Here is a 20,981-nt window from a genome sequence, read left to right as displayed (position 1 = left end):
TTTGAGGAACCTCCATACTGTTTTCCAGAGTGGCTGCACCAGTTTGCATTCCCAAAAACAGTGCAAGAGTTCCCCTTTTCCACATCCTTGCCAACACCTGTTGTTTCCTGTGTTGTTGATTTTAGCTATTCTCACAAGTGTGAGGTGATATCTCACTGTGGTTTTGATTTGCATTTCCCTGATAATGAGTGATGTTGAATATCTTTTCATGTGTCTGTTGACCATCTGTATGTCTTCTTTGGAAAAATGTCTATTCATATCTTTTGCCCATTTTTAATTGGATTATTCATTTTTGGGTGTTGAGTTTGCTAAGTTCTGTACAGATATTGGATACTAAACCTTTGTCAGATATGTCATTTGCAAATATCTTCTCCCAAACTGTTTTTCAAAGTGGCTATAACATTTTGAATTCTAACTAGTAATGTATCAGTTCTAGTTACCCCACGTTTTTGGCAGCACTTGGTATTGCCAGTTTTCCTTCTTTTTTGAAGCCTATTCTGACAGGATAAGAAATGGTATCTCATTGTAGTTTTGACTTGCATGTCCTAGATGACTGATTATATTGAGAATCTTTAGATGTGCTTACTATTCAGATGCCTTCTTCGGTAAAGTACCTGTTCAAATCTTTTGCCTGTATTTCCAAATTCAAATTTGGTTGTTTCATAATTACTGACCTTGAAGAATTCTTTATATATTCTGGCTAAAAGTCCTTTTTGTCAGATATATGATATGAAAGTACATTTCGTTTTAATTAAGTCCAATTTATCAATTCTTAAATGTACTGTTCTTTTGGTATTTTATCTAACAACTCTGCTCAACCTACAATCATAAAGAGTTTCTCCTATGCTTTCGTCTAAAATAAAGGATAATAAACTACTGCCCATGGGCTAAATTTGGCCTGTAGGTTTCATTTTGAACTACCTGTGAGCTAAGAATGGTTTCTACATTATTTAAAGTTGTTAAAAAGGAAAAAAATATATATGACAAAAAACATAGGTGGCCCATAAAAACTAAAATATTTATTATTGGGCCCTTTACAGAAAATGTTTGCCTCTGTTCCAAAAGTTTTTTTTTTTATCATTTTAGGTTATATACTTAAGTTTATGATCCATTCTGAGTTAATTTCTGTATACTGTGTGAAGCGTGGGTTGAGGTTCATCTTTTTTGTTTTGTTTTACACCTGGATGACCAATTGATTTAGCACCATTTGTTGAAAAAACTTATTCTTCTATTGAAATTGCCTTTTCTATTTGTCAAAAATCAAATTCTATAAGTCTATTCTTGGACTACCTATGGCGTTCCATTGATCTATATGTGTCTCTCATTTCACATATACCACACTATCTTAATCACTGTGGCTTTACATTAAGTTTGGAAATTAAATACTATGAATCCTCCAACTCTATACTTCTTTGTGAAATTATTTTGGCTATTCTAGGTCCTTTCCCTTTCCAAAAAAATTTTGAATAAGAAACTACTGCAGAATTTTGCTAGGAAACATGTTAAATCTATGAATAAACTTAGAGAAAACTGTTATGTTAACAATATTGAGCCTTCCAATTCATAAACACAAACGATCTTTCTATTTGTTTGGAGTTTGACTTCTGTCATAAGTGTTTTCTAGTTTTCCACATACAGATCTTGCACATATTTTTTAGAACTATACCTAAGTACTTCATGTTATTTTATTCTATTTCAAATAATGCTGTTCTGTGTAGCTTTCATTTCTAGTTGCTCATAATAGCATGTAGAAATACAATTTACTTTTGTATATTTGCCTTGTATCCCATCAATTCTTAGTTCAAAGAGTTTTTTTGTAGATTTTTGATTTTCTATATAGAAAATAAAGTCACCTATAAAGAAAGTTTTTTTTTCTACCTTTCCAATCTGTATGTCTTTTATTTCTATTTTGGGGGGTTATTTAGTGATGAGGTTTTTTTAATTTAAATTTTCTTAGTTAAAATACATTGCAATATTAGTTTCAGGAGTAGAATTTAGTGGTTCATCATAACAAGTGCCCTCCTTAGTACTCATTACACATCTAGACCATTTCCCACCGACCTCTCTCCATCAACCATCAGTTTGCTCTCTATCATTAAGAGGATCTTGTGTGTTTCCCTCTCTTCTCTGCTCCCCCTCCTTTTCATACGTTCATCTGTTTTGTTTCTTCAATTCCAGGTATGTGTGAAATCATATGGTATTTGTCTTTGACTTATTTCATTTTTTTCCTACATTTATGTTTTTTAAAAACTGACATAAAGCATAATACATTCTAGTTCCATCCATGTCACTGCAAATGGCAAGACTTCATTCCTTTTGATGGTTGAGAAATATTCCACTGTGTGTGTGCGTGCATGTGTGTGTGTGTGTGTGTACACACAACATCTTCTTTATCCATTCATCAGTCAATGGACATTTGGGCTCTCTCCATAGTTTGGCTATTATTGATAATGCTGCAATAAATATTGGGGTACATGTACCCATTTGAATCTGTATTTTTATATCCTTTGGGTAAATACCTATTAGTGCAATTGCTGGATGATAGGACAGTTCTATTTTTAGTTTTCTGAGTAAACTCCACACTGTTCTCCAAAGTGGCTGCACCAATTTGTATTTCCACCAGCAGTGCAAGAAGGTTTTCCTTTCTCCACATCCTCACCAACACCTGCTATTTCTTGTATTGTTAATATTAGTCATTCTGATGGCGTGAGGTGGTATCTCATCTTTTTTTGATTGTATTTCCCTGATGATGAGTGATGTTGAGCATCTTTTAATGTGTCTGTTAGTCAGCTGGATGTCTTCTATGGAAATGTGTCTATTTGTGCCTTCTGCCCATTTCTTAACTGGGTTGTTTGTTTTTGGGTGTTGAGTTTTCTAGTTCTTTATAGATTTGGGGTACTAACCTTTTATCAGATATCAGATATGTCATTTGTTAATACCTTCTCCCATTCCGTAGGCTGCTTTCTAGTTTTGTTGATTGTTTCCTTCACTGTGCAGAAGCTTTTTATCTTGACGAAGTCCCAATAGTTCATGTTTGCTTTTGTTTCCCTTGCCTTTGGCGACATGTCTAATAAAAATTTGGTCCAGCTTAGGTCAAAGAGGTTGCTGCTTGTGTTCTCCTCTAGGATTTTGATGGTTTCTTGTCTCACATTTAGGTCTTTCAAATGATGAGATTTTTTTTTACTTGAGCATAGTTGACACACGTTACACTAGTTTCAGGTGTACAACACAATGATTCAACAAGTATCTATATTATGCTATGTTCACCACAAGTGTAGCTATCATCTGTCACCATATTATTTGTATTTCTTGCCTGATAGCATTTCATTGCTTTATAGGACTTACAGTATGATAATGAAAAAGAGTGGTATGAAAGGACATCTTCATGCTGTTCCATATCTTCAGGTAAAATCCGTCTTTCACCACTAAATATAATGGATCAAGTTTCTTGTAAATGTTCTTTATCATGCTAAGGAAGCTCTCTTTTATTTCTAATTTTGTGAGAGCAACCTTTGCAGAATGAATGTTGAATTCTGCCAAATAATTTTCAGCATCTATTAAGATGATAATATTGTGTTTTTTCTTTAGACTGTTGATGAAGCAAATTACACTGATTTTTTAAATTTTTTAATGTTTACTTATTTTTGAATGAGAGACAGAGTGCAAGCAGAGGAGGGGCAGAGAGAGAGGGAGACACAGATCCGAAGCAGACTCCAGGCTCTGAGCTATCAGCACAGAGCCCGACGTGGGGCTCGAACTCACGAACTGTGAGATCATGACCTGAGCTAAGTCAGATGCTTCACTGAATGAGCACCCAGGCACCCCAAATTACACTGATTTTCTAATCAGCCTTGTATTCTGAGGATAAATCTTACTTGGTTGTAGAATATAATCTTTTTTATATATTGTTGGATTAGATCTGCTAATATTTTCCTGAGACTTTATATATATATATATGTTCCAGAGGGATATTGGTCTACAACTTTCTTTTCTTATGATGTCTTTGATGGTTTTTGATTTCAGGGTAATGCTGACCTCATACAATTGTTGGGAAACAATCTATCCACTTCTATTTTTGGAGAGAGATTGTGTGGAACTAGTGTTACTGTTTCTTTAAATGTTTGTTTGAATTTACCAACGATGCCATCTGGATCTGTAGTTTGTTGGTAGGATTTTAATTACAAACTAAATTTCTTTAATAAATATTGTATTATCCATTTCTTCTTCAGTGAGCTTCAGTAGTTTGTATATTTTAAGAAACTAAACCTTCTCATGTAAGCTGTCAAATTTATGAGCATACAGTTGTCTGTCATATGCCCCTATTATTCTTTTAATGTCTGTAGGGTCTACAATGATGCCCCCTCTTTCATTACTAATACTGGTAACACGTGTCTCTTCTTTTTTCTTTTCTTGGCTGGCCTGGCTAGAGGTATATCCATTTTATTAATCTTTTCAAAGAAAGTCATTTGGTATCACAGAATTTTTCTATTGTTTTTCAGTGTTCAATTTCACTGATATCTGCTCTTACTGTTATTTTGCTCTATCTTCTGATTGTCTTTTTATTTTACTTTCCTTGTCTAATTTCTTAAGGTGAAAAGTTGTTCTTTTTATCTAATAAAAGTTTTTCACACATAAATTTTCTTTTAATTCCTTCTTTACCTGATTCCTCTGAATTTGATATGTTTTATTTTCATTTTTATTAAATTAAAATACTTTCTAGTTTTCACAGTGATTTCCCTTTTGATTTATGAGGTATTTAAAAGAGTTTTGGTTATTTTCCAAATATGTCAAGATTTTCCCAGATAGCTTTCTATTACTGATTTCTTGTTAAACACAGTATGGTAAAAGACTATACTACATGATTTCACTATTTTGAATTTTCCAAAGTTTGTTTTAAGGCCTAGATTATCATTGATCATGATGAATTTTACAGGTGCACTTTATTTCTTTTAATTTATCTATTTAATTTGAGAGAGAGAGAGAGAGAGAGAAAGAGCATGCGAGCAGAAGAGGGGCAGAGAGAGGAGAGAGATAATCCTAAGCAGGCTCTGCACTGTCAGCATGAAGCCCGACATGGGGCTCAAACCCACGAACCATTGAGATCATGACCTGAGCCACAACCAGAGTAAGACATTTAACCAACTGAGCCACCCTGGTGCCCACCATGTGCACTTTAAAAGAATGTGTTTCCTGCTCTTGTGGGGTGGAATGTTCTATAAATGTTAATGTTGAGGAGTTATGCTCAAGGGAAACTCCTAACACTGCTCTGCTTAGAACACTGTACATCCTATCCTTGTATTCTTCTACATGAAGCTGATGCAAAGTATGGTCTATGGTAGTTGAATGAGTATGACAAGCCTAGCTGGACTGAAGACCACCTGATGTTGGGCATTACAGTATCCCAATTTTCTATTTGTAATTTTGTATTCTCTTTATTAACAAGAGCTGCCAAAATTGTATGATCTTAAGGTGCCACAGAAATCTTTTTCTGTCTTCCACATTTCTCATCCTTTGAAAATTGTACTTTTCATAATTATTATTTCATTCTTTTTTTTAACATACTGTGTATCAGAAATTTATTTAGTTGAGAGCACTTGCTCAATACCAACTTTAAAGAATCTATTCTTTCCCTACTGACTGAAGACATTTCTGTGATATATCAAGTTGTTATATATACATAAGTATGTGTGTATGTATGTGTTCCGTATATACATGTTTCTTAACTCTTTCTATCATATTGGTCTACTGGTCTGTTCCAGCACTGGTTCACAATGGTATAATTACAATTATATTGTAATATATTTTAGTAAATGTTTGGTAAATGTTAAGTTTCAGAATCAGTTATGTCAAATGCTTCCAAAAAAGTCCTATTTGAATTCTCATTGAAAATGCATTATATTTAGACAATTTGGAAAAAGTTGACATCACTGAGCCTTCCCATGCACACATATGATTTATCAACCAGTTAATTTTACCTTTTTTCAAGTTTGTTAATGATAGTTTTAATTTCTTTCACAAATACATTAGGCATACCTTATTTTATCAATTTCTAAATAGGATATATATTTTTTGCAAATTACATTTTATTTTTATTTATTTCAATATTTCCATTTCTATACCGTTCTATTTGTTACAATACTTTTGGATGTTATTCTTGCTACCTGGAACATCCTTTCCTAAGGATACAGCTCAAGTGTCACCTCCCTTATGAAGCCTCCCAAGGCATCTTGGATGAAGCCCTGAACAAAAGTAACATATGAGGCAAACTGAATGTTTCCAGTCATCTTTTTTTACCTTTTTAAGATGATTCTAATGCTGAGTCTTTCTTTTTCTAATGTTGAGTCTTAAGCACATTTTCATCCTTATATAGTTCTTTCCTGATGGGTATTAGCCTAATTAATTTATTATTGGTTACCATTTTGCTTTGAAAGTGCAAATCTCCTATTAAAAGAGATTGCTAGGTTCTAATACCCAACTACTGGTATAAGTGTGTCTGATAGGTGAACTTTTATTATGATTTGCTTATTGAATTCTGACAGTGGTTTGCTGACCCAAAACATTAGCAATACATATTCATAAAGGTTCCAGATAAAATAAGCACTATCACAGTGATACCATGTAGATTTTCTTATAGTAGTCACAGAGGAGACTATATGCTTTTGTGTTTCTAGTGACTCAAATAGTATCTGGCACAGAATAAGAATATAATGTTTGAGGAATGAAAGAATTATATGGCAGAAAATCCCAACTTCTTTTTCTTCTAGCAACATAGGAACTGTACTGGAGTTTTAATATTTCAGAATGATTCTTATTAGGATATGGGGATCCTATATTTACTTTCAAAGATTAGGAAAATAAATGCCTCTTAAGACACTGATGCTTAAAATAGTCTTCAACCCATTTCTTCCTAACCCGTCTCAAGGATATTTTAATAAACAAAAGTATCATGAGTGAGTAAATCCCATATGGAGACTGCCACATAGCTTATCATTTGGAATGTCTCTATCTGCAATTTTTGGAATCACATGTCTCAGCTAGGGTAGATAATTGGTGGGGAACACTATGTGTAACTTTGAGTGTTACAGTTTACAGGTGGCCAGAACTGTTTACTTGAACACAGATAGGTATTTTTAAAAGAGCTTTATCTGAGAAGAATTAGTATTGGGCTAGTTTGGGGCTTTTTCTGGTAGAATATAGGCTGGATAAATTGGGCTGTGCCGTCATATTGCTTTAATGGTAAGTAATCCAACATGTTTCGGGAGTATAGAGTTGCCCAGATTATTCTCTGGAGGCCAAAATATTGACCAGGAGAGCCCCATTCCTTGCAAACCAGTAAGGAAAAAGCAATTGCCAAACCATTTAGGCTAATTCTATTTCTGTATATAATTAGGGAAATCAGAATCAAGTGGGTAGAGGAAATCAATGGAGAAATAAGCAAAGTACATGAGCAGTTCACAGGAAAAGTATGTATGACCCTTAAGCATATGAAAAGATGTTCAATTTTATTCATAATAATGGACATACAAATTTAAACTACCCTGAGAGTAAAGGCAAAGGATCTAGTATATTCAAAGAAATTTTTTAAAAAGAACAAATTGGAGGATTACATTACCTGACATCAAGTCTATTATAAAGCTACTGTAATCGAAACAGTTGGTAATGACTTAAGGATAGTAAAATAGATAAGTAGAATTAACAGCACAAAACAGACCTACACATATATAGCCATCTGATTTTTGACACAGATATCAAAGTAATCCAATGGGAAGGGAAATATTTTGAACAAATGATGTTGAATAAAATTATCTGGAATGAATGATAGTCTTAAACATAAAAGCTAAAATTATAAAATTTATAAAATAAAACAGAATATCTTTGAAACTTTGGGAAAGGAAAGGTTTCTTAGACAAAACACAGAAAATAATAATTATATAAAAATAGATAAATGAAACATCAATAAAACTAAAACTTTTATTCATTAAAATACACTTATAAAAATGGATAGGCAAACCAGATCAGGATAAAATACTCATAAACATATATTGAACAAAGGAGCAGTATGCAGAATATATAAAGATCACTTCCAATTTAACATATAAATAGAAACAACCCATATTTTAAAATGAGGAAAATACCTGAATGTGTAAATAATCCACCAGTACATGTAAAAGAGCTCAACCTCATTAGTCATCAGGGAGATGCAAACTAAAACCAAAATATGTTACCAACACACCTACCAAAACTCAAAATTAAAAAGACTGATAACACTAAATGTTGGATAGAATGTGGAAAAATTAAAACTTTCATACCATATTGATGTGAGTTTAAAATGGTACAATTGTTTTGGAAAAAGGTCTAGTAGCTTCTCATACAACTAACATATACCTACCTTATGACCCAACAATTCTACTCTTAGGTATTCTCCCAAAGAAAAATTAAAGCACAAATCCACAAAAAAGACTTATAAAAGAACGTTCTTAACAGATCCACTCATAATAGTCAAAAACTTGACACAGTCCAGGTGTCCATCAACACAGAATGGATAAACAAACTTTGGTATATTTGTACAATTAAATGCTTCATAATAAAAAAAATAAAAATAAAAACTCTCACCAAACACAACATAAATAGATCTCAAAAACAATATTCAGAGTGAAAGAAGCCTTACAAAGAAGATACCCACTGTGCTATTCCATACGGAGTTCTACAACAGGTAGAATTAATTTACAATGAAGAAAAACCATTACAGTATAGTTGTCACTGTGGATACTGGTGTAGGGAGTGAGGAAAGGGGCAAAAGGGAAATTTCTGGGATTATATTTTGATAAGGGTTTGGTTACTCAGGTATATGCATTTGTCAAAATCCAGCAAATATCTCCTTAAGATATGTGCATCTCATTTAATGTGAATTGTATGTCAAAAAGATTAGCAACCATAGAATTGTAATTATAATACACATGCTAAACTATTTAGGGAGAAGCGCACTCCCTAAATTGTAAAATTTACTTTGAAATGCAATAAAAAAATAAGTTAATGGATAAAGGGATGGATTAATATGTGACAAATCATGTATAGTAAAATGTTGATGATAGAATATCAATAATGCATATATAGCAGTCACTAAAAATTTTTTCCTACTTTGCTGTTTATATGAAATTTTAAAAACATAAAATGTTGGCAGAGATAAAATGTTAATTGTAGAATCTTGATGGTGGATATAGGAGTTTTCACTGAACCGTTGTTTTAATTTCCTGTGTGTTTGAAAATTTTCACAATAAAACATTTAGAAAACTATACTGATAACTACTTCTATCAAATTTGCAAAAATTAAAGAGTTTGTCAATATACTCACTTACCAAGGCTGTGGAGAAACAACTACACTCATACACTGCTGATACGGTGCACATGGAGAAGAATCTGACAATATCTAGAGATGCATTTAGCCTTTAATTCGGAAAATCTATTTTCATTAGTCTCTTCTACTATTACACCTGTACACATATAATAAAATAACATGTATGCAAGACAATTCACTGTGATATTATTTCTAATAAGAAAAGATTGCCAAAAACCCAATCTAGTGACTAGCAACTGGTAGAATAAATTGTGGTATATCCAAGCAATTCAATACTAGATGGCTATTTCTTAAAAATCAAGATCTCGATGCAATGACATGAGGCGATCTCTAGGTTATAAAATTAAGTAAAATAAGTAACGTGCAAAAAGTCAAAAGGTCTACCTTTTGAGAAAGGTAGAAAAATATATATTCTTACTGGCTTGTATTTGTATGAAGGAACACTAGAAGGATAAATAACTCAAAATGGCTACATATGGGATGGGTAAAACAGAGTGGATGGAGATGGGGTAAAAGGAAGACTTCTCAGTGCCACTTTTATACATATATGATTGTATCACCTATTCAATGAAATAAAATGCCAAAACACCAATGGTAGATGAAAAAGAGCAGTGACAGAGTGGTAGCATAGGCTTTCAGCTAATTGGATTTATCACCCATAAACTTTCCCAAAAGTTTCAATTTCTATAAAAGTTAAACACAAATTGAAAAGTAATAATAACTTCTATACCTTTTGGTCCAGGAAGCCCATCCAAGCCAGCACGCCCTGGAGGACCTGGAGGTCCTGGGAAACCACGATCCCCTTTTGGACCAAGTGTTCCTTTGAAACCTGGTAGTCCTGGGGGCCCAGGTGGCCCAGGTAGCCCAAGTCCTGGTTCTCCCTTAAGCACACACATGAGAAAACACAACAAAAACTCCCATGATTTTCTTGGTGTTTATTGTTTACCATGGAGAATTTAAAGCAGAAAATACAAGGTAATACCATTTTTCCCTATGGGGGGGAGGGAGTAGGACAATTAAATGAAAAATAATTGGTGTATTGGAGAGACCATCCAAAAGGATGAGAAATAAAATGATTTGGTTTCAGGACAAGAAAGATAAAGAGAGAATGAGATTAAAGAACTCAAGTGAAGAAATGGGATTACAGACTATTAGATAATTATTTTAAATTTGACTAAGTATGATGATGACATTGTGGGTTTTTTTGAAATGTCCATTTACTTAGAGATGAATACTGAAGTATTTATAGGTGAAACAACACGATTTTGAGATGTGAGTTAAAATACTTTGTCAAAAAAAAGAATAGATGAAGTAAATATGATAAAATCCTGATAATTTGGAAAATGAAAAGTGGATATATGAATGTTCATTGTATCACTCTTTTTACTTTTGTGTTCATTTGAGAGGTACATAATAAAATAAGAACAATTAAACAATAGAGAAGAGGTTTCTCATTAGAGCTGGGGTTATGGTCAATTGTTCTTCCCATGGAAAAAATAGTAATGATGAAAACACAAAAAGTTTAAACTAATTAAATAAAAGAAAATTCAGGAACAGTCAGGGTAATTATACACCATAGTAGTTTGCTGAAGGCTGACTAAGGAAAATTTTAGATTGGCTGAGAAATAATAATAAAAAGAATGGAAAATAACTCAAACAGTTGTTGTTATTATTATTATTATTATTATTATTATATTACTACGCTAATAGCAGTGGCTTGCATTATGTCTGTGGGATGGAATTGTGACTGGGAAACAGTATGGGAAGTTCCTGACATGATATTCAACCAATCATCACATAGGCATGGATAGAGATGAAATGGTATGGTCATACTATAGAGAAGTACAGAGGGAGCTGGATTGTATTCTCTCATCTAATCTCATCTCATCAAATAACCTGTCACTCTAAAACAGACACTTTTTGTTTGCTTTAAATATTACCTCCTGGACTATTAAAGAATGTTTTGGGTTAAATATTTTTAAATTAAAATATAATCAGCTAACTTTATTTATATAGTGAAGACTTGGGATAATAATGACTATATCCAAATAGAGAGCTAAGGCTAACAGGAGAAATAGGAAAAGGGGAAAGAATAAATTAAATGTCCCAGACCTTTGGTCCTGGAAAGCCTGGTGGCCCAGAAGGGCCTTCTAGACCAATTCTTCCAGGTGTCCCAGGTGCTCCTGGAGGTCCTGGAATTCCAGGAAAACCTGTGAAATGATGAGTCATTTTTTAATTTTTTAATCTCCAAAGAGAAGACACTTTAAGAAAGATATCCAAACTCCCAAACCCATGCTTTTACCCTGTCTAATCATGCTTAGTGACTACAGTGAGATGTTAAAACTACAATGACATTCTAGATGACTACTCAGAATCAAGCCTTACAAATATCTGATATTCCTTCTCAATCACCTTATGGTCCTACCATTTTCATACAGAGCTAATTTGTGTGGAAGATATATTCTTCTAAAGTAAAATGACAGGTATTACTAATGAGATAGAACTAAACGTAAAGAATGACTACCACACAAAAATGCAGAAAAACTTTTATTCTGCTTATATTTGGATATAGTATGCTAAAAGGCCTACCATATAATTCTGGAAATGAGCTAAAAACAATTACAAATATTACACACATATATACACATAAAGCCAAATCTCTTTCAAAGTCACTTAGAATAAATGAGTAAGGACATGTTTAAAGACCGTTCTCAGACCAATGTGCATGCTTGTCATTCATGAAAATAAATTCTGTGAGGAATAAAGCAGAACTGAAACAACAGCCCTAAAAAATTTCAGTAAATCAAGAAAACATGATTAGGATAAAACATTACTTGGATACATATGTGTAATAAATATGTTTTCTGCTTAATACAGCCCATTCATTCAACCAATTATCTACTGAGTGCTTACTATGTGCCAGGAACTTTTCTAGCCCTGAAAATACAATGGTGAACACAAAAGACAATAATTCTGTAATTTTTAAAGCTTATATATAATTTTTGTATATATATGATTTAGATATTTTCTTGTCTATACTGTTTTAGATAAAGACAAGAAAATTATAGTGCATACCTGCTGTGACTTTTCATTTACATTACTTATGGTACATAGAAAAGAGGTACAATTAATATATTTTACTTGTTGAGGAAATTATATCAAAGAATAATGTAATACTGACCAGTTAAAATAGCCTGCCTGCTGCCCAGTCCTACATACCTTTGGGACCAGGTGGTCCAGGAAGCCCAATTCCAGGGATACCTGGTTCTCCTTTGCTACCGGGTATTCCTGGCAAGCCTGGCTGGCCGGGAAGTCCAGGGTCACCTATGGAGAAATAGCAGTTTTTTGCAAGGGATACTTTCAGAGAAAGAAGCCAATAAGTGTTAAAGACATGACCAAATAAATTCCTCACATACCTGGAAGACCTACTTCACCATCTCTTCCTGGGTTACCAGGCAGACCAGGCTTCCCGGGTTGGGTTATGGTCTGACCTGGATCACCTTTAGGACCTAAGAACAAGAGGGAATCAATGTGAATGAGAAGTGTTCACTTGACTAAAGGTCTCCTTTCATTAAAAACAAAAAAAAGAGAAGTATCTATAATCTTTTTAAAATGCACAGTAACAAAAACCCACAAGAAAAATAACCACATATCATATATTCAAGGAATATACCAAACACAAGTATAAAATTTCTAAAAAGAAAAAGTAGATGACAGCTTTAAGAGTTTCCAGGATTGAAGACAGCATCTATAAAAATATTTTTAAATGTAGGTTGAAAGAGCCTAACAAATTTGAACTGCAGTAAACAAGAAATATGCTTTTTGACTAATTAATGGTACATTCAAGTTTTATGTGTGCAAAGTCCAAATACACCTACTTCTCATTAATTAAAATAATGACTTGAAATAGTCTCAGGACAACAATGGATTTCTACAACATGACATAAAAAACACTAACCATGAGAGAAAAAATTGATACATCTGACTACATTCAAATTGACTTCTGTTGATATAGGACACCATACAGAGAGTGAAAATGGCAAGCCACAGAGAGCAAAAATTTTGCAGAACAGATAACAAACAACTAATACACAGAATACATATATTTGAAAAACCCTAGGGGCATCTGGGTGGCTCAATTGGTTAAGTGTCCAACTTTGGTTCAGGTCATGATCTCGAGGTTTGTGAGTTCAAGCCCCCTGTCGGGCTCTGTGCTGACAGCTCACAGCCTGGAGCCTGCTACAGATTCTGTGTCTACCTCTCTACCGCCCCCACTCCAGCTCGTGCTCTTTGTCTCTCAAAATTAAAAAAAATAAAAATAAAATTTAAAAAAAGCTAAATCAGTAAGAAAGAGAAACAATCCAGTAGAAAAAAAATGGTAAAAAAAAATACTTGAATAGGAATTTCACAAATGGATATTGAAACAGTCAATAAGCATATGAAAAGGTGCTAAACTTTAATGTAAACAGAGAAATGTAAAATGAAACTGTCATGAGATATATCAAATTCAACAGACTGAAAAAATGCAAAAAGTCTGACAATAGAACATATTTATGAGAATGTAGAAGAGTAAGAAATCTCCAATACTGCTGGTGAAATTGGTACAATTGCTTTGGACATAGTTTAGAATTATCTAGTAGAGCTGAAGATGGATTTATTCTATGCCTTGAGAATGCTCATCTTAAAGATATACCCTAACCCAGGGATTGGCAAAATTTTTCTGGTAAGGGCCAGCTAGTGGGCCAAACGATCTCAGTAGCAACTACTTAACTCTGCAAAATGTTGAGTCTATGGTAGTAATACAAAAGCAACCACAGATAATAGTGAATGTGTGCAGACGTGCTCAAATAAAAGTCTCATTAATGACAAGCAATGGGCCAGATTTGAACCATGTGCTGTAGTTTACTGACTCTAGCCTCAGAGAAGTACATGCACATGTTTACCAGAATGAATATACATATATGTATGTATACACACACACACACACACACACACAAGGATGTACACAGAAGCATTATTCATTGTAGGCCAGAAGTATAAATAATCCAAATGTTCATCAACAACAGAATGGATAAATCAACTGTCACACACACACACACACACACACACACACAATGGGATACTATACAGCAATGAAAATGAATGTATTACAGCTATACACAAAGTTAATATAAAGAATACTTACCCTAGGATTCCATTATTAAGAAGTTCAAAAAGAAGCATAATTAAAGTACTTTGTTTAGGGATCCATATCTAGGTGATAAAACTAGGGGGCAAATGGAAGAAAACTGTGCAAAAGTCAGGACGCTGGTTACCTTAGGAGAAATGCAAGGGGATTATGATCAGGAAAGGACAGAGAGAGAAGGATGGACATTTCTAGGATGATGACAATGTTCTGTTTTTTGACATGTGTGGTAGGTACACATGTAATTCCATTATAATTATTTGTTAAACTTTATGTACCATGTATTTAAAAACAACAAACAACAACAATAACAATGAAGACTGTCAGAGGAAATTTAAAGAGGAAACCTCCTCCTCTTTAGAAAACACACACACAATGTGCTCCCTTGCTAAGGAGCTCTGAAAAACCCAAATATAAATGGCCAGGGAAATACATCTCTCATGAAAGGAAGCCAAGAGTGGCCAAAAGATAATACATTTCTGCTTTAAAAAAATTTTTTAAATGTTTATTTATTTTGAGTGACAGAGAGAGAGATAGAGCATGAGCAGGGGAGGGGCAGAGAGAGAGAGGGATACACAGAATCTGAAGCAGGCTCCGGGCTCTTAGCTGTCAGCACAGAGGCTGACACAGAGCTCAAACCCACAAACTGAGAGAGGAGGACCTGAGCTAAAGTTGGATGCTTAATTGATTGAGCCACCCAGGCACCCCAATACATTTCTGCTTTTAAGCACCAAATTAAAAATGAAACAATGATAGTAAACTCACCTGGTATTCCTGGCTGGCCTGGATTTCCTGCCACACCTTGTATGCCTTTTTCACCTACTGGGCCTGGAGGGCCAAAACCCACAGGGCCCATAGGCCCCCTATTCCCTGGGAGACCTGGCAAGCCTGGATTCCCAGGGGGGCCTCTTTCACCCTTAAAAGCAATTCCACCCTGAAAAGGGAAAAATTTAATAAAGAAACATACAGATATAGGTTGGTATGTTGGTATTACTGAATACAACTGGAGAAATGATACAGCCATAAATAGTTCTTAAAAGCTGTACAAGTGTGTGTTATTATGGGATGGTATGTATGATCATTCCACTTAGTCATTAATTCCTTCAACAAATATATATTTTTTAACCCATACTATGTATCAGGGGCTGGTGATACAGCAAAGAACAAAAATAGACAAAAATCTTTGCCTTCATAAAGCTTACAGTCTAGTAATAAGTCAAGAAGTTTATAGTGTAGCTAACACATGGCCATCTACTCACAGTAATCTCTAAGCTTACTATATATAAAACCAAATTCGACTTCTGTTCTCAGATCCAAATAAACCTAGACAAAGATTTGTAGTATAAGAGAAGGGGAACCTCCCATTGACCCATAGGCATCCTAACCTCCTGCCCACCTATTCGTAGCCAATATTACTCAATATGGTAATGGATTAAGAAGAAGGAATTTATAAAACAATTGAGAGAAAAGAGTGGTAAAGAAACACTACATAGTCAATAACAATGTACCATTACTATATATAGTCACACTCTTTTAAGCACTAACTGGGTGTTCATCTTAGCACCAGGACCATCCTAGGAAACAACCCCAAATAACATTTTGGCATCACAGAACTAAGACTATCAAACCAACTCACAGGTTCTCCTTTGGGGCCAGGAAGCCCTGGTAGTCCATCCTGTCCAGGGGTACCGGGTAAACCAGGAAGCCCGGGGGCTCCAGGGGAACCCAACTCTCCTTTGTCACCCTTCATTCCTGGAAAAGTGAGGATGTCACCAGGTTCACCTTTAGATCCAGGAAAGCCTGGAGGACCTGGAACTCCCGGTATGCCCTAAGGGAAGAAAAAAGAAAGAAGGAGAAAAGAAGAAGAGAAAAAAATCAGTTTCTTTTTTTCTAACACTTTTCTGTCTCCAGTTCATCACACCAACCCACCCAGTAACATTTAGTGTATACAAAGCTATGAACAAAGTGAGGCATGTGAGTCAGGGAGACTCAAGGAATAAAAAACAACACAAATTAATAGAAACACTAAATGTCTTTTATTATATATATCCGAAAGTGAAAAACAAAGTGTAACTGGATTTCTTCCACTTTTTTTGTTGTTGTGCCATGATATACTTAAAACTTACTGTTAATCCTTTGGGACCGGTTGGACCAGCATGTCCTTTTTCTCCCTTCTGTCCAGGGAAACCAAGAGATCCTAATACACACACACACATACACACACACACACACACACAGAATAATGTGAAATTTGACCCTGAGCCCCTGACAAAGCTCATATAAAAATCAGCAAATCAAATTTTAAAATAAGAACCCCATTCAATTGCATTTAACAAGTCACAGTTTAATTTTCCTATGCTATCCTCTTAAAATGGGCAAATCGAGGGCACCTGGGTGGCTCAGTCAGTTGAGCTTCTGACTTCGGCTCAGGTCATATCTCATGGTTTGTGGGTTTGAGCCCCATATCTGGCTTTGCGCTGACAGGGTGAAGCCTGCTTCGGATTCTCTGTCTCCCTCTCTGCCCCTCCCCCATTTGTATGCACGCTCTCTCTCTTTCTCTCTCAAAAATAAATAAATATTAAAAAATGAGCAAATCATCCTTTCTTTTACGTGAATCTAATTTTTCATGTTACATACGATATTGTATCCTTAGGTATTTCCAACTACAAAGCTTCTCAGAGCTCACAGCTACCAATTGCTAATTGGTTACAGGAGTAACCATCCTGTAACCATCTTATTGCTAAGGGGAGAAAGAGATAAGGACACAGTCTGCATATCTTTCTTTGTTCTGATCTAAACCATTTCCCCAGTTCCTTTTGAGTCCTTCATTTGGTTCATCACTACATAAAATTTGGATTAAGAGAAACATTTGGTGCTCAAAGACTAGAGGAAATACTACTAAAGCAGTGTTCCCAAAATGGGTCTCTAGATCAGCTGTATCAGGATCCCTTAGGTACTGTTTAGAAATGCTAATTCTTGGGCCACTACCCCAGATCCACTGAATCAGAAACTTTGGGTGTGGGACCCAGCAATCTGGTTTTAACAAGCCCTCCAGGTGATTCTGATGTCCTCCCAAGTTGGAAAAACACTAGAGTAGAGGTACAAGCCTAGATTATTAACTTCCAGTGGCAGCTATAATACCTGCTCAAAATCTATTTCCAAGTGCTAAATAAATTGGTTTCTTTGGCAGACATACTAGACAGAAAGCTCAGAGATCTGGCATCTACTCTCAGCCCTTACACAAACATAAAGTGTAATTTCAAGAAAGTATAGTATTGGGATATCCCAAGAGACAGTTGAATGAGAGTTGTTGGTCTGATGGATATCAAATATAATTTTGATTGGAAACAGGGAAGGAAGAGTTATATATAGAAAGAGGAATATTGGCAGTTGGTTGCCAAACTACCGCAGAAGCCCCATCCCTTAATGACAACATGTGATCCATCCGTGAAGACTAGAAGCTATGCCACTGGAAACTATACTCAGGGGCCAGGCATTATGAACTTTTTCCCCAGCTTTTTGGAAGAGAGAAGTCTGACTCTATATGAGCTATTTTCCTCACCATATGGAAAACAGGGAAGATATTTTTCCTGGAATAATATTGTCAAAATGCTTTAATAAAAGATATTGGTGGCTTCAGATATTAGAAACAAGAGAATAATCTACTTCATAGCAGATAGAGGCATTTCATATTCAATTATTTGTGGATATGAGTGAGTTGCTATCAATTGAGAAACTGGCATCATTATAAAACTATGAGCTCACTAAAATCTAGCCAAGTAATATTTTTAAAAGGTTGTCCTGAGGCAGAATGTTTACCTGGAGGACCTGGAAGACCTGGCAGACCAGGTTGACCTGGAGGCCCTGAAATACCAGTTCCAATACAGTTGAAGCAGGTATCACCTTTGTCACCTAGAGAGAAGCATAATGAAAAACAAATTTTACTCAAAGGGATACATCTACCTTGATAGGTTCTAAAGAAGTTTGTACCAAGGGACAACATTCCTACCCAACAGTGTAGTTTAGAGAAGCCTATATCTAGAATCAATTCATTTGGTAAATATTTGCTAAGTGCCTATTATTTGCTGAATACTGTTCTAGGTGTCTGTGATATACTGGTAAACAAAACAGAACAAAACAGGCAAAACAAACAAAAAAAACAGACAAAAATTCATGCCTTCATGGTGCTCACATTCTACCAGTAGAAAGGGATAATAAACAATGAAGGTAATAAATTATTAACACATATACATATATATCAAAACATGTTAGGTTTATAGAAAAAAATACACCTGGGTAAATGCGATTGGACATGGTAGGGATGGGTGGCAGGTTGCAATTTTAATTGGGTGGTCAAACAAGAAGATGATATATAATAAAAAGCTTAAAGGATCTGGCATGTGCCTAATGAATGCAGAGCACTCCAGGGAGAAAGAATAGCCATGTTTGGCATATAAAAGAAATACTCAGAAGACCAGAATGCTGGAGTACAGTGAAGAAGGGGAAGCAGGTCAGACAATTTACAGATTATAATGAGTGGATATTATAAAATGTCACATAGGCCCCCATAAAGACTGGTTTTTACTGTGAGTGAAATAAAAGTCTAGTAGAAAAATTTAAACAGAAAAGCAAGATGGTATGACTCAAGTTTTAAAACGATGTCTGTCTCTGGCTGCTGTATTAAGAATAGAAACAAAGTGCAGTGATGAAAATAGGGCAACCATTTAAGTGGCTACTGCTGCAATAATCTAGGAGACATGACAGCTCATCCTAGAGTGATAGCAATGAAGATGATGAGAATTGGCTAGATTCTGGGTATATCTGAAAGTAGAGCCAATTGGATTTTCTCATGGAACATATATGGAATACAAAAAAGAAGAGAATCAGAGATGACTCCAAGGTTTTTAGCCCAAGCAAAAAGTGTGGCCTGCATTTAAAAAACGGAAGATGTGAGTGCTAAAATTATGGGGGAGGAGGTAGCAGAGATGAGGACTTTAACTTGATCAAGATATCTGGTTCAAAATGTTGAATAAACAGTTGCATGTACTAATCTAGAGGAAAAGACTTATATCTGGACAGGAGACAAATCTGAAAGCCACTGGCAAATAGGTGGTATTTAAAATCATGAGACTGAGTTCAAATACAGAAGAGGAAATAGGACTAAAATACTGAGGGCATTCCAAAATTAAAAGTTGGGTAGATAAATTTAAAATACATATGGAAATGCAAAGTAAGCCAAGACTTACCATAAAGCTACAATAATTTAAGCTAGCAGTGGTGCAAAGAGAAACAAATAGAACAGTGAACCAAATAGAGAGGTCACAAACAGACTCATACGTATAGTGTCATAAAATTTACAACACAAGTGCTAATGCATTTGAGTGGAGAAATGATGGCCTTTTGTATTACAGTACTGAATCAATTGGATATCTATATGGGGAAAAATAAACTCTGATGCCAGCTTCAAACTATACACAAAAATTACTTGAAGACAGATCGAAGATCAAAATGTAAAAGTCAAAATGATAAAGCTTCTAGGAAAAAAACACACAACAGAAGTGGATGCTTATGTCCTACAAAATATATGTATAAGAATGTTCATAGCAGCTTTATTCCTGATAGCCCTAGACCAAATATCATCAGGTCCTTGGGATAAGCAAAGATTTCTAAAACAGAACATAAACAACACTAACCAAAAAAGAGGATACTAATGATTGGATTTCTTTTTTTTAATAACTTCTACTAAAAAAAAAGAGTAAAAAAGCAAGTCACAACATGGGGGAAGATAGTTGTGATACATACATTCAACAACCCAATTAAAAATAGGAAAAAGACAGGCGTTTTATAGAAAGAATATACAAACTATAAGAAAAGAGGCTCAGCATCAGTAAGTCATCAGGGAACCGGAAACTAAAACCACTCTGGAAAAATGGTTTGGTGACATCTATGGGAAAAAAACCCTGCACCTACCCTAAAACCCAGCAATTCCATTCCCAGGTATATACACAACAGAAGTGGATGCTTATGTCCTACAAAATATATGTACAAGAATGGTCATAGCAGCTTTATTCCTGATAGCCCTAGACCAAATGTCCATTAACAGTAGAATAAATATTTAGATATTTTCATACAATCAATACCAAAGAGCAGTAAAAAGTATTGCTACAAACAAAAATATAGTTATATCCTACAGATAGAATATTGAGCAAAAGAACCAGACACAAAAGAGCCCATGCTATATGATTCCATTTATACAAAGTTCAAGATTAGGCAAACTGATGTGTGATATAGGATAAAAGAGTGGTTACCTTTGGGAGTGTTGACTAGGGGGCACAAGAGTCCTGGAAAAGTTCTATATTTTGATTTTTAAAAAAATTTTTTTAATGTTTATTTATTTTTGAGACAGCAAGAGACAGAGCATGAATGGGGGAGGGTCAGAGA

At 34.8% G+C, this 20,981-nt stretch overlaps 1 protein-coding gene across 5 annotated transcripts in view; it reads right to left on the bottom strand.

The window, feature by feature from the left end:
- COL4A5 (collagen type IV alpha 5 chain) overlaps positions 1–20,981 on the bottom strand; it is a 236,518-nt gene that overhangs the window by 64,899 nt on the left and 150,638 nt on the right. For all 5 annotated transcript variants that reach the window (XM_043570931.1, XM_043570929.1, XM_043570928.1 and 2 more), the window contains exons 22-29: positions 18,360–18,452; positions 16,667–16,737; positions 16,177–16,368; positions 15,306–15,474; positions 12,772–12,864; positions 12,575–12,679; positions 11,468–11,565; positions 10,086–10,236 (exon numbers count right to left, since the gene is read on the bottom strand). In XM_043570931.1, the coding sequence (XP_043426866.1) occupies positions 10,086–10,236; positions 11,468–11,565; positions 12,575–12,679; positions 12,772–12,864; positions 15,306–15,474; positions 16,177–16,368; positions 16,667–16,737; positions 18,360–18,452 (972 nt within the window). The remainder of the gene's footprint in view (positions 1–10,085; positions 10,237–11,467; positions 11,566–12,574; positions 12,680–12,771; positions 12,865–15,305; positions 15,475–16,176; positions 16,369–16,666; positions 16,738–18,359; positions 18,453–20,981) is intronic.

This window comes from Prionailurus bengalensis, chromosome X, assembly GCF_016509475.1.
Source record: "Prionailurus bengalensis isolate Pbe53 chromosome X, Fcat_Pben_1.1_paternal_pri, whole genome shotgun sequence".
NCBI lineage: Eukaryota > Metazoa > Chordata > Mammalia > Carnivora > Felidae > Prionailurus > Prionailurus bengalensis.
The sequence above is the reverse complement of the archived record's forward strand: the minus strand, read 5'-3'. Positions and strand labels throughout refer to the sequence as shown.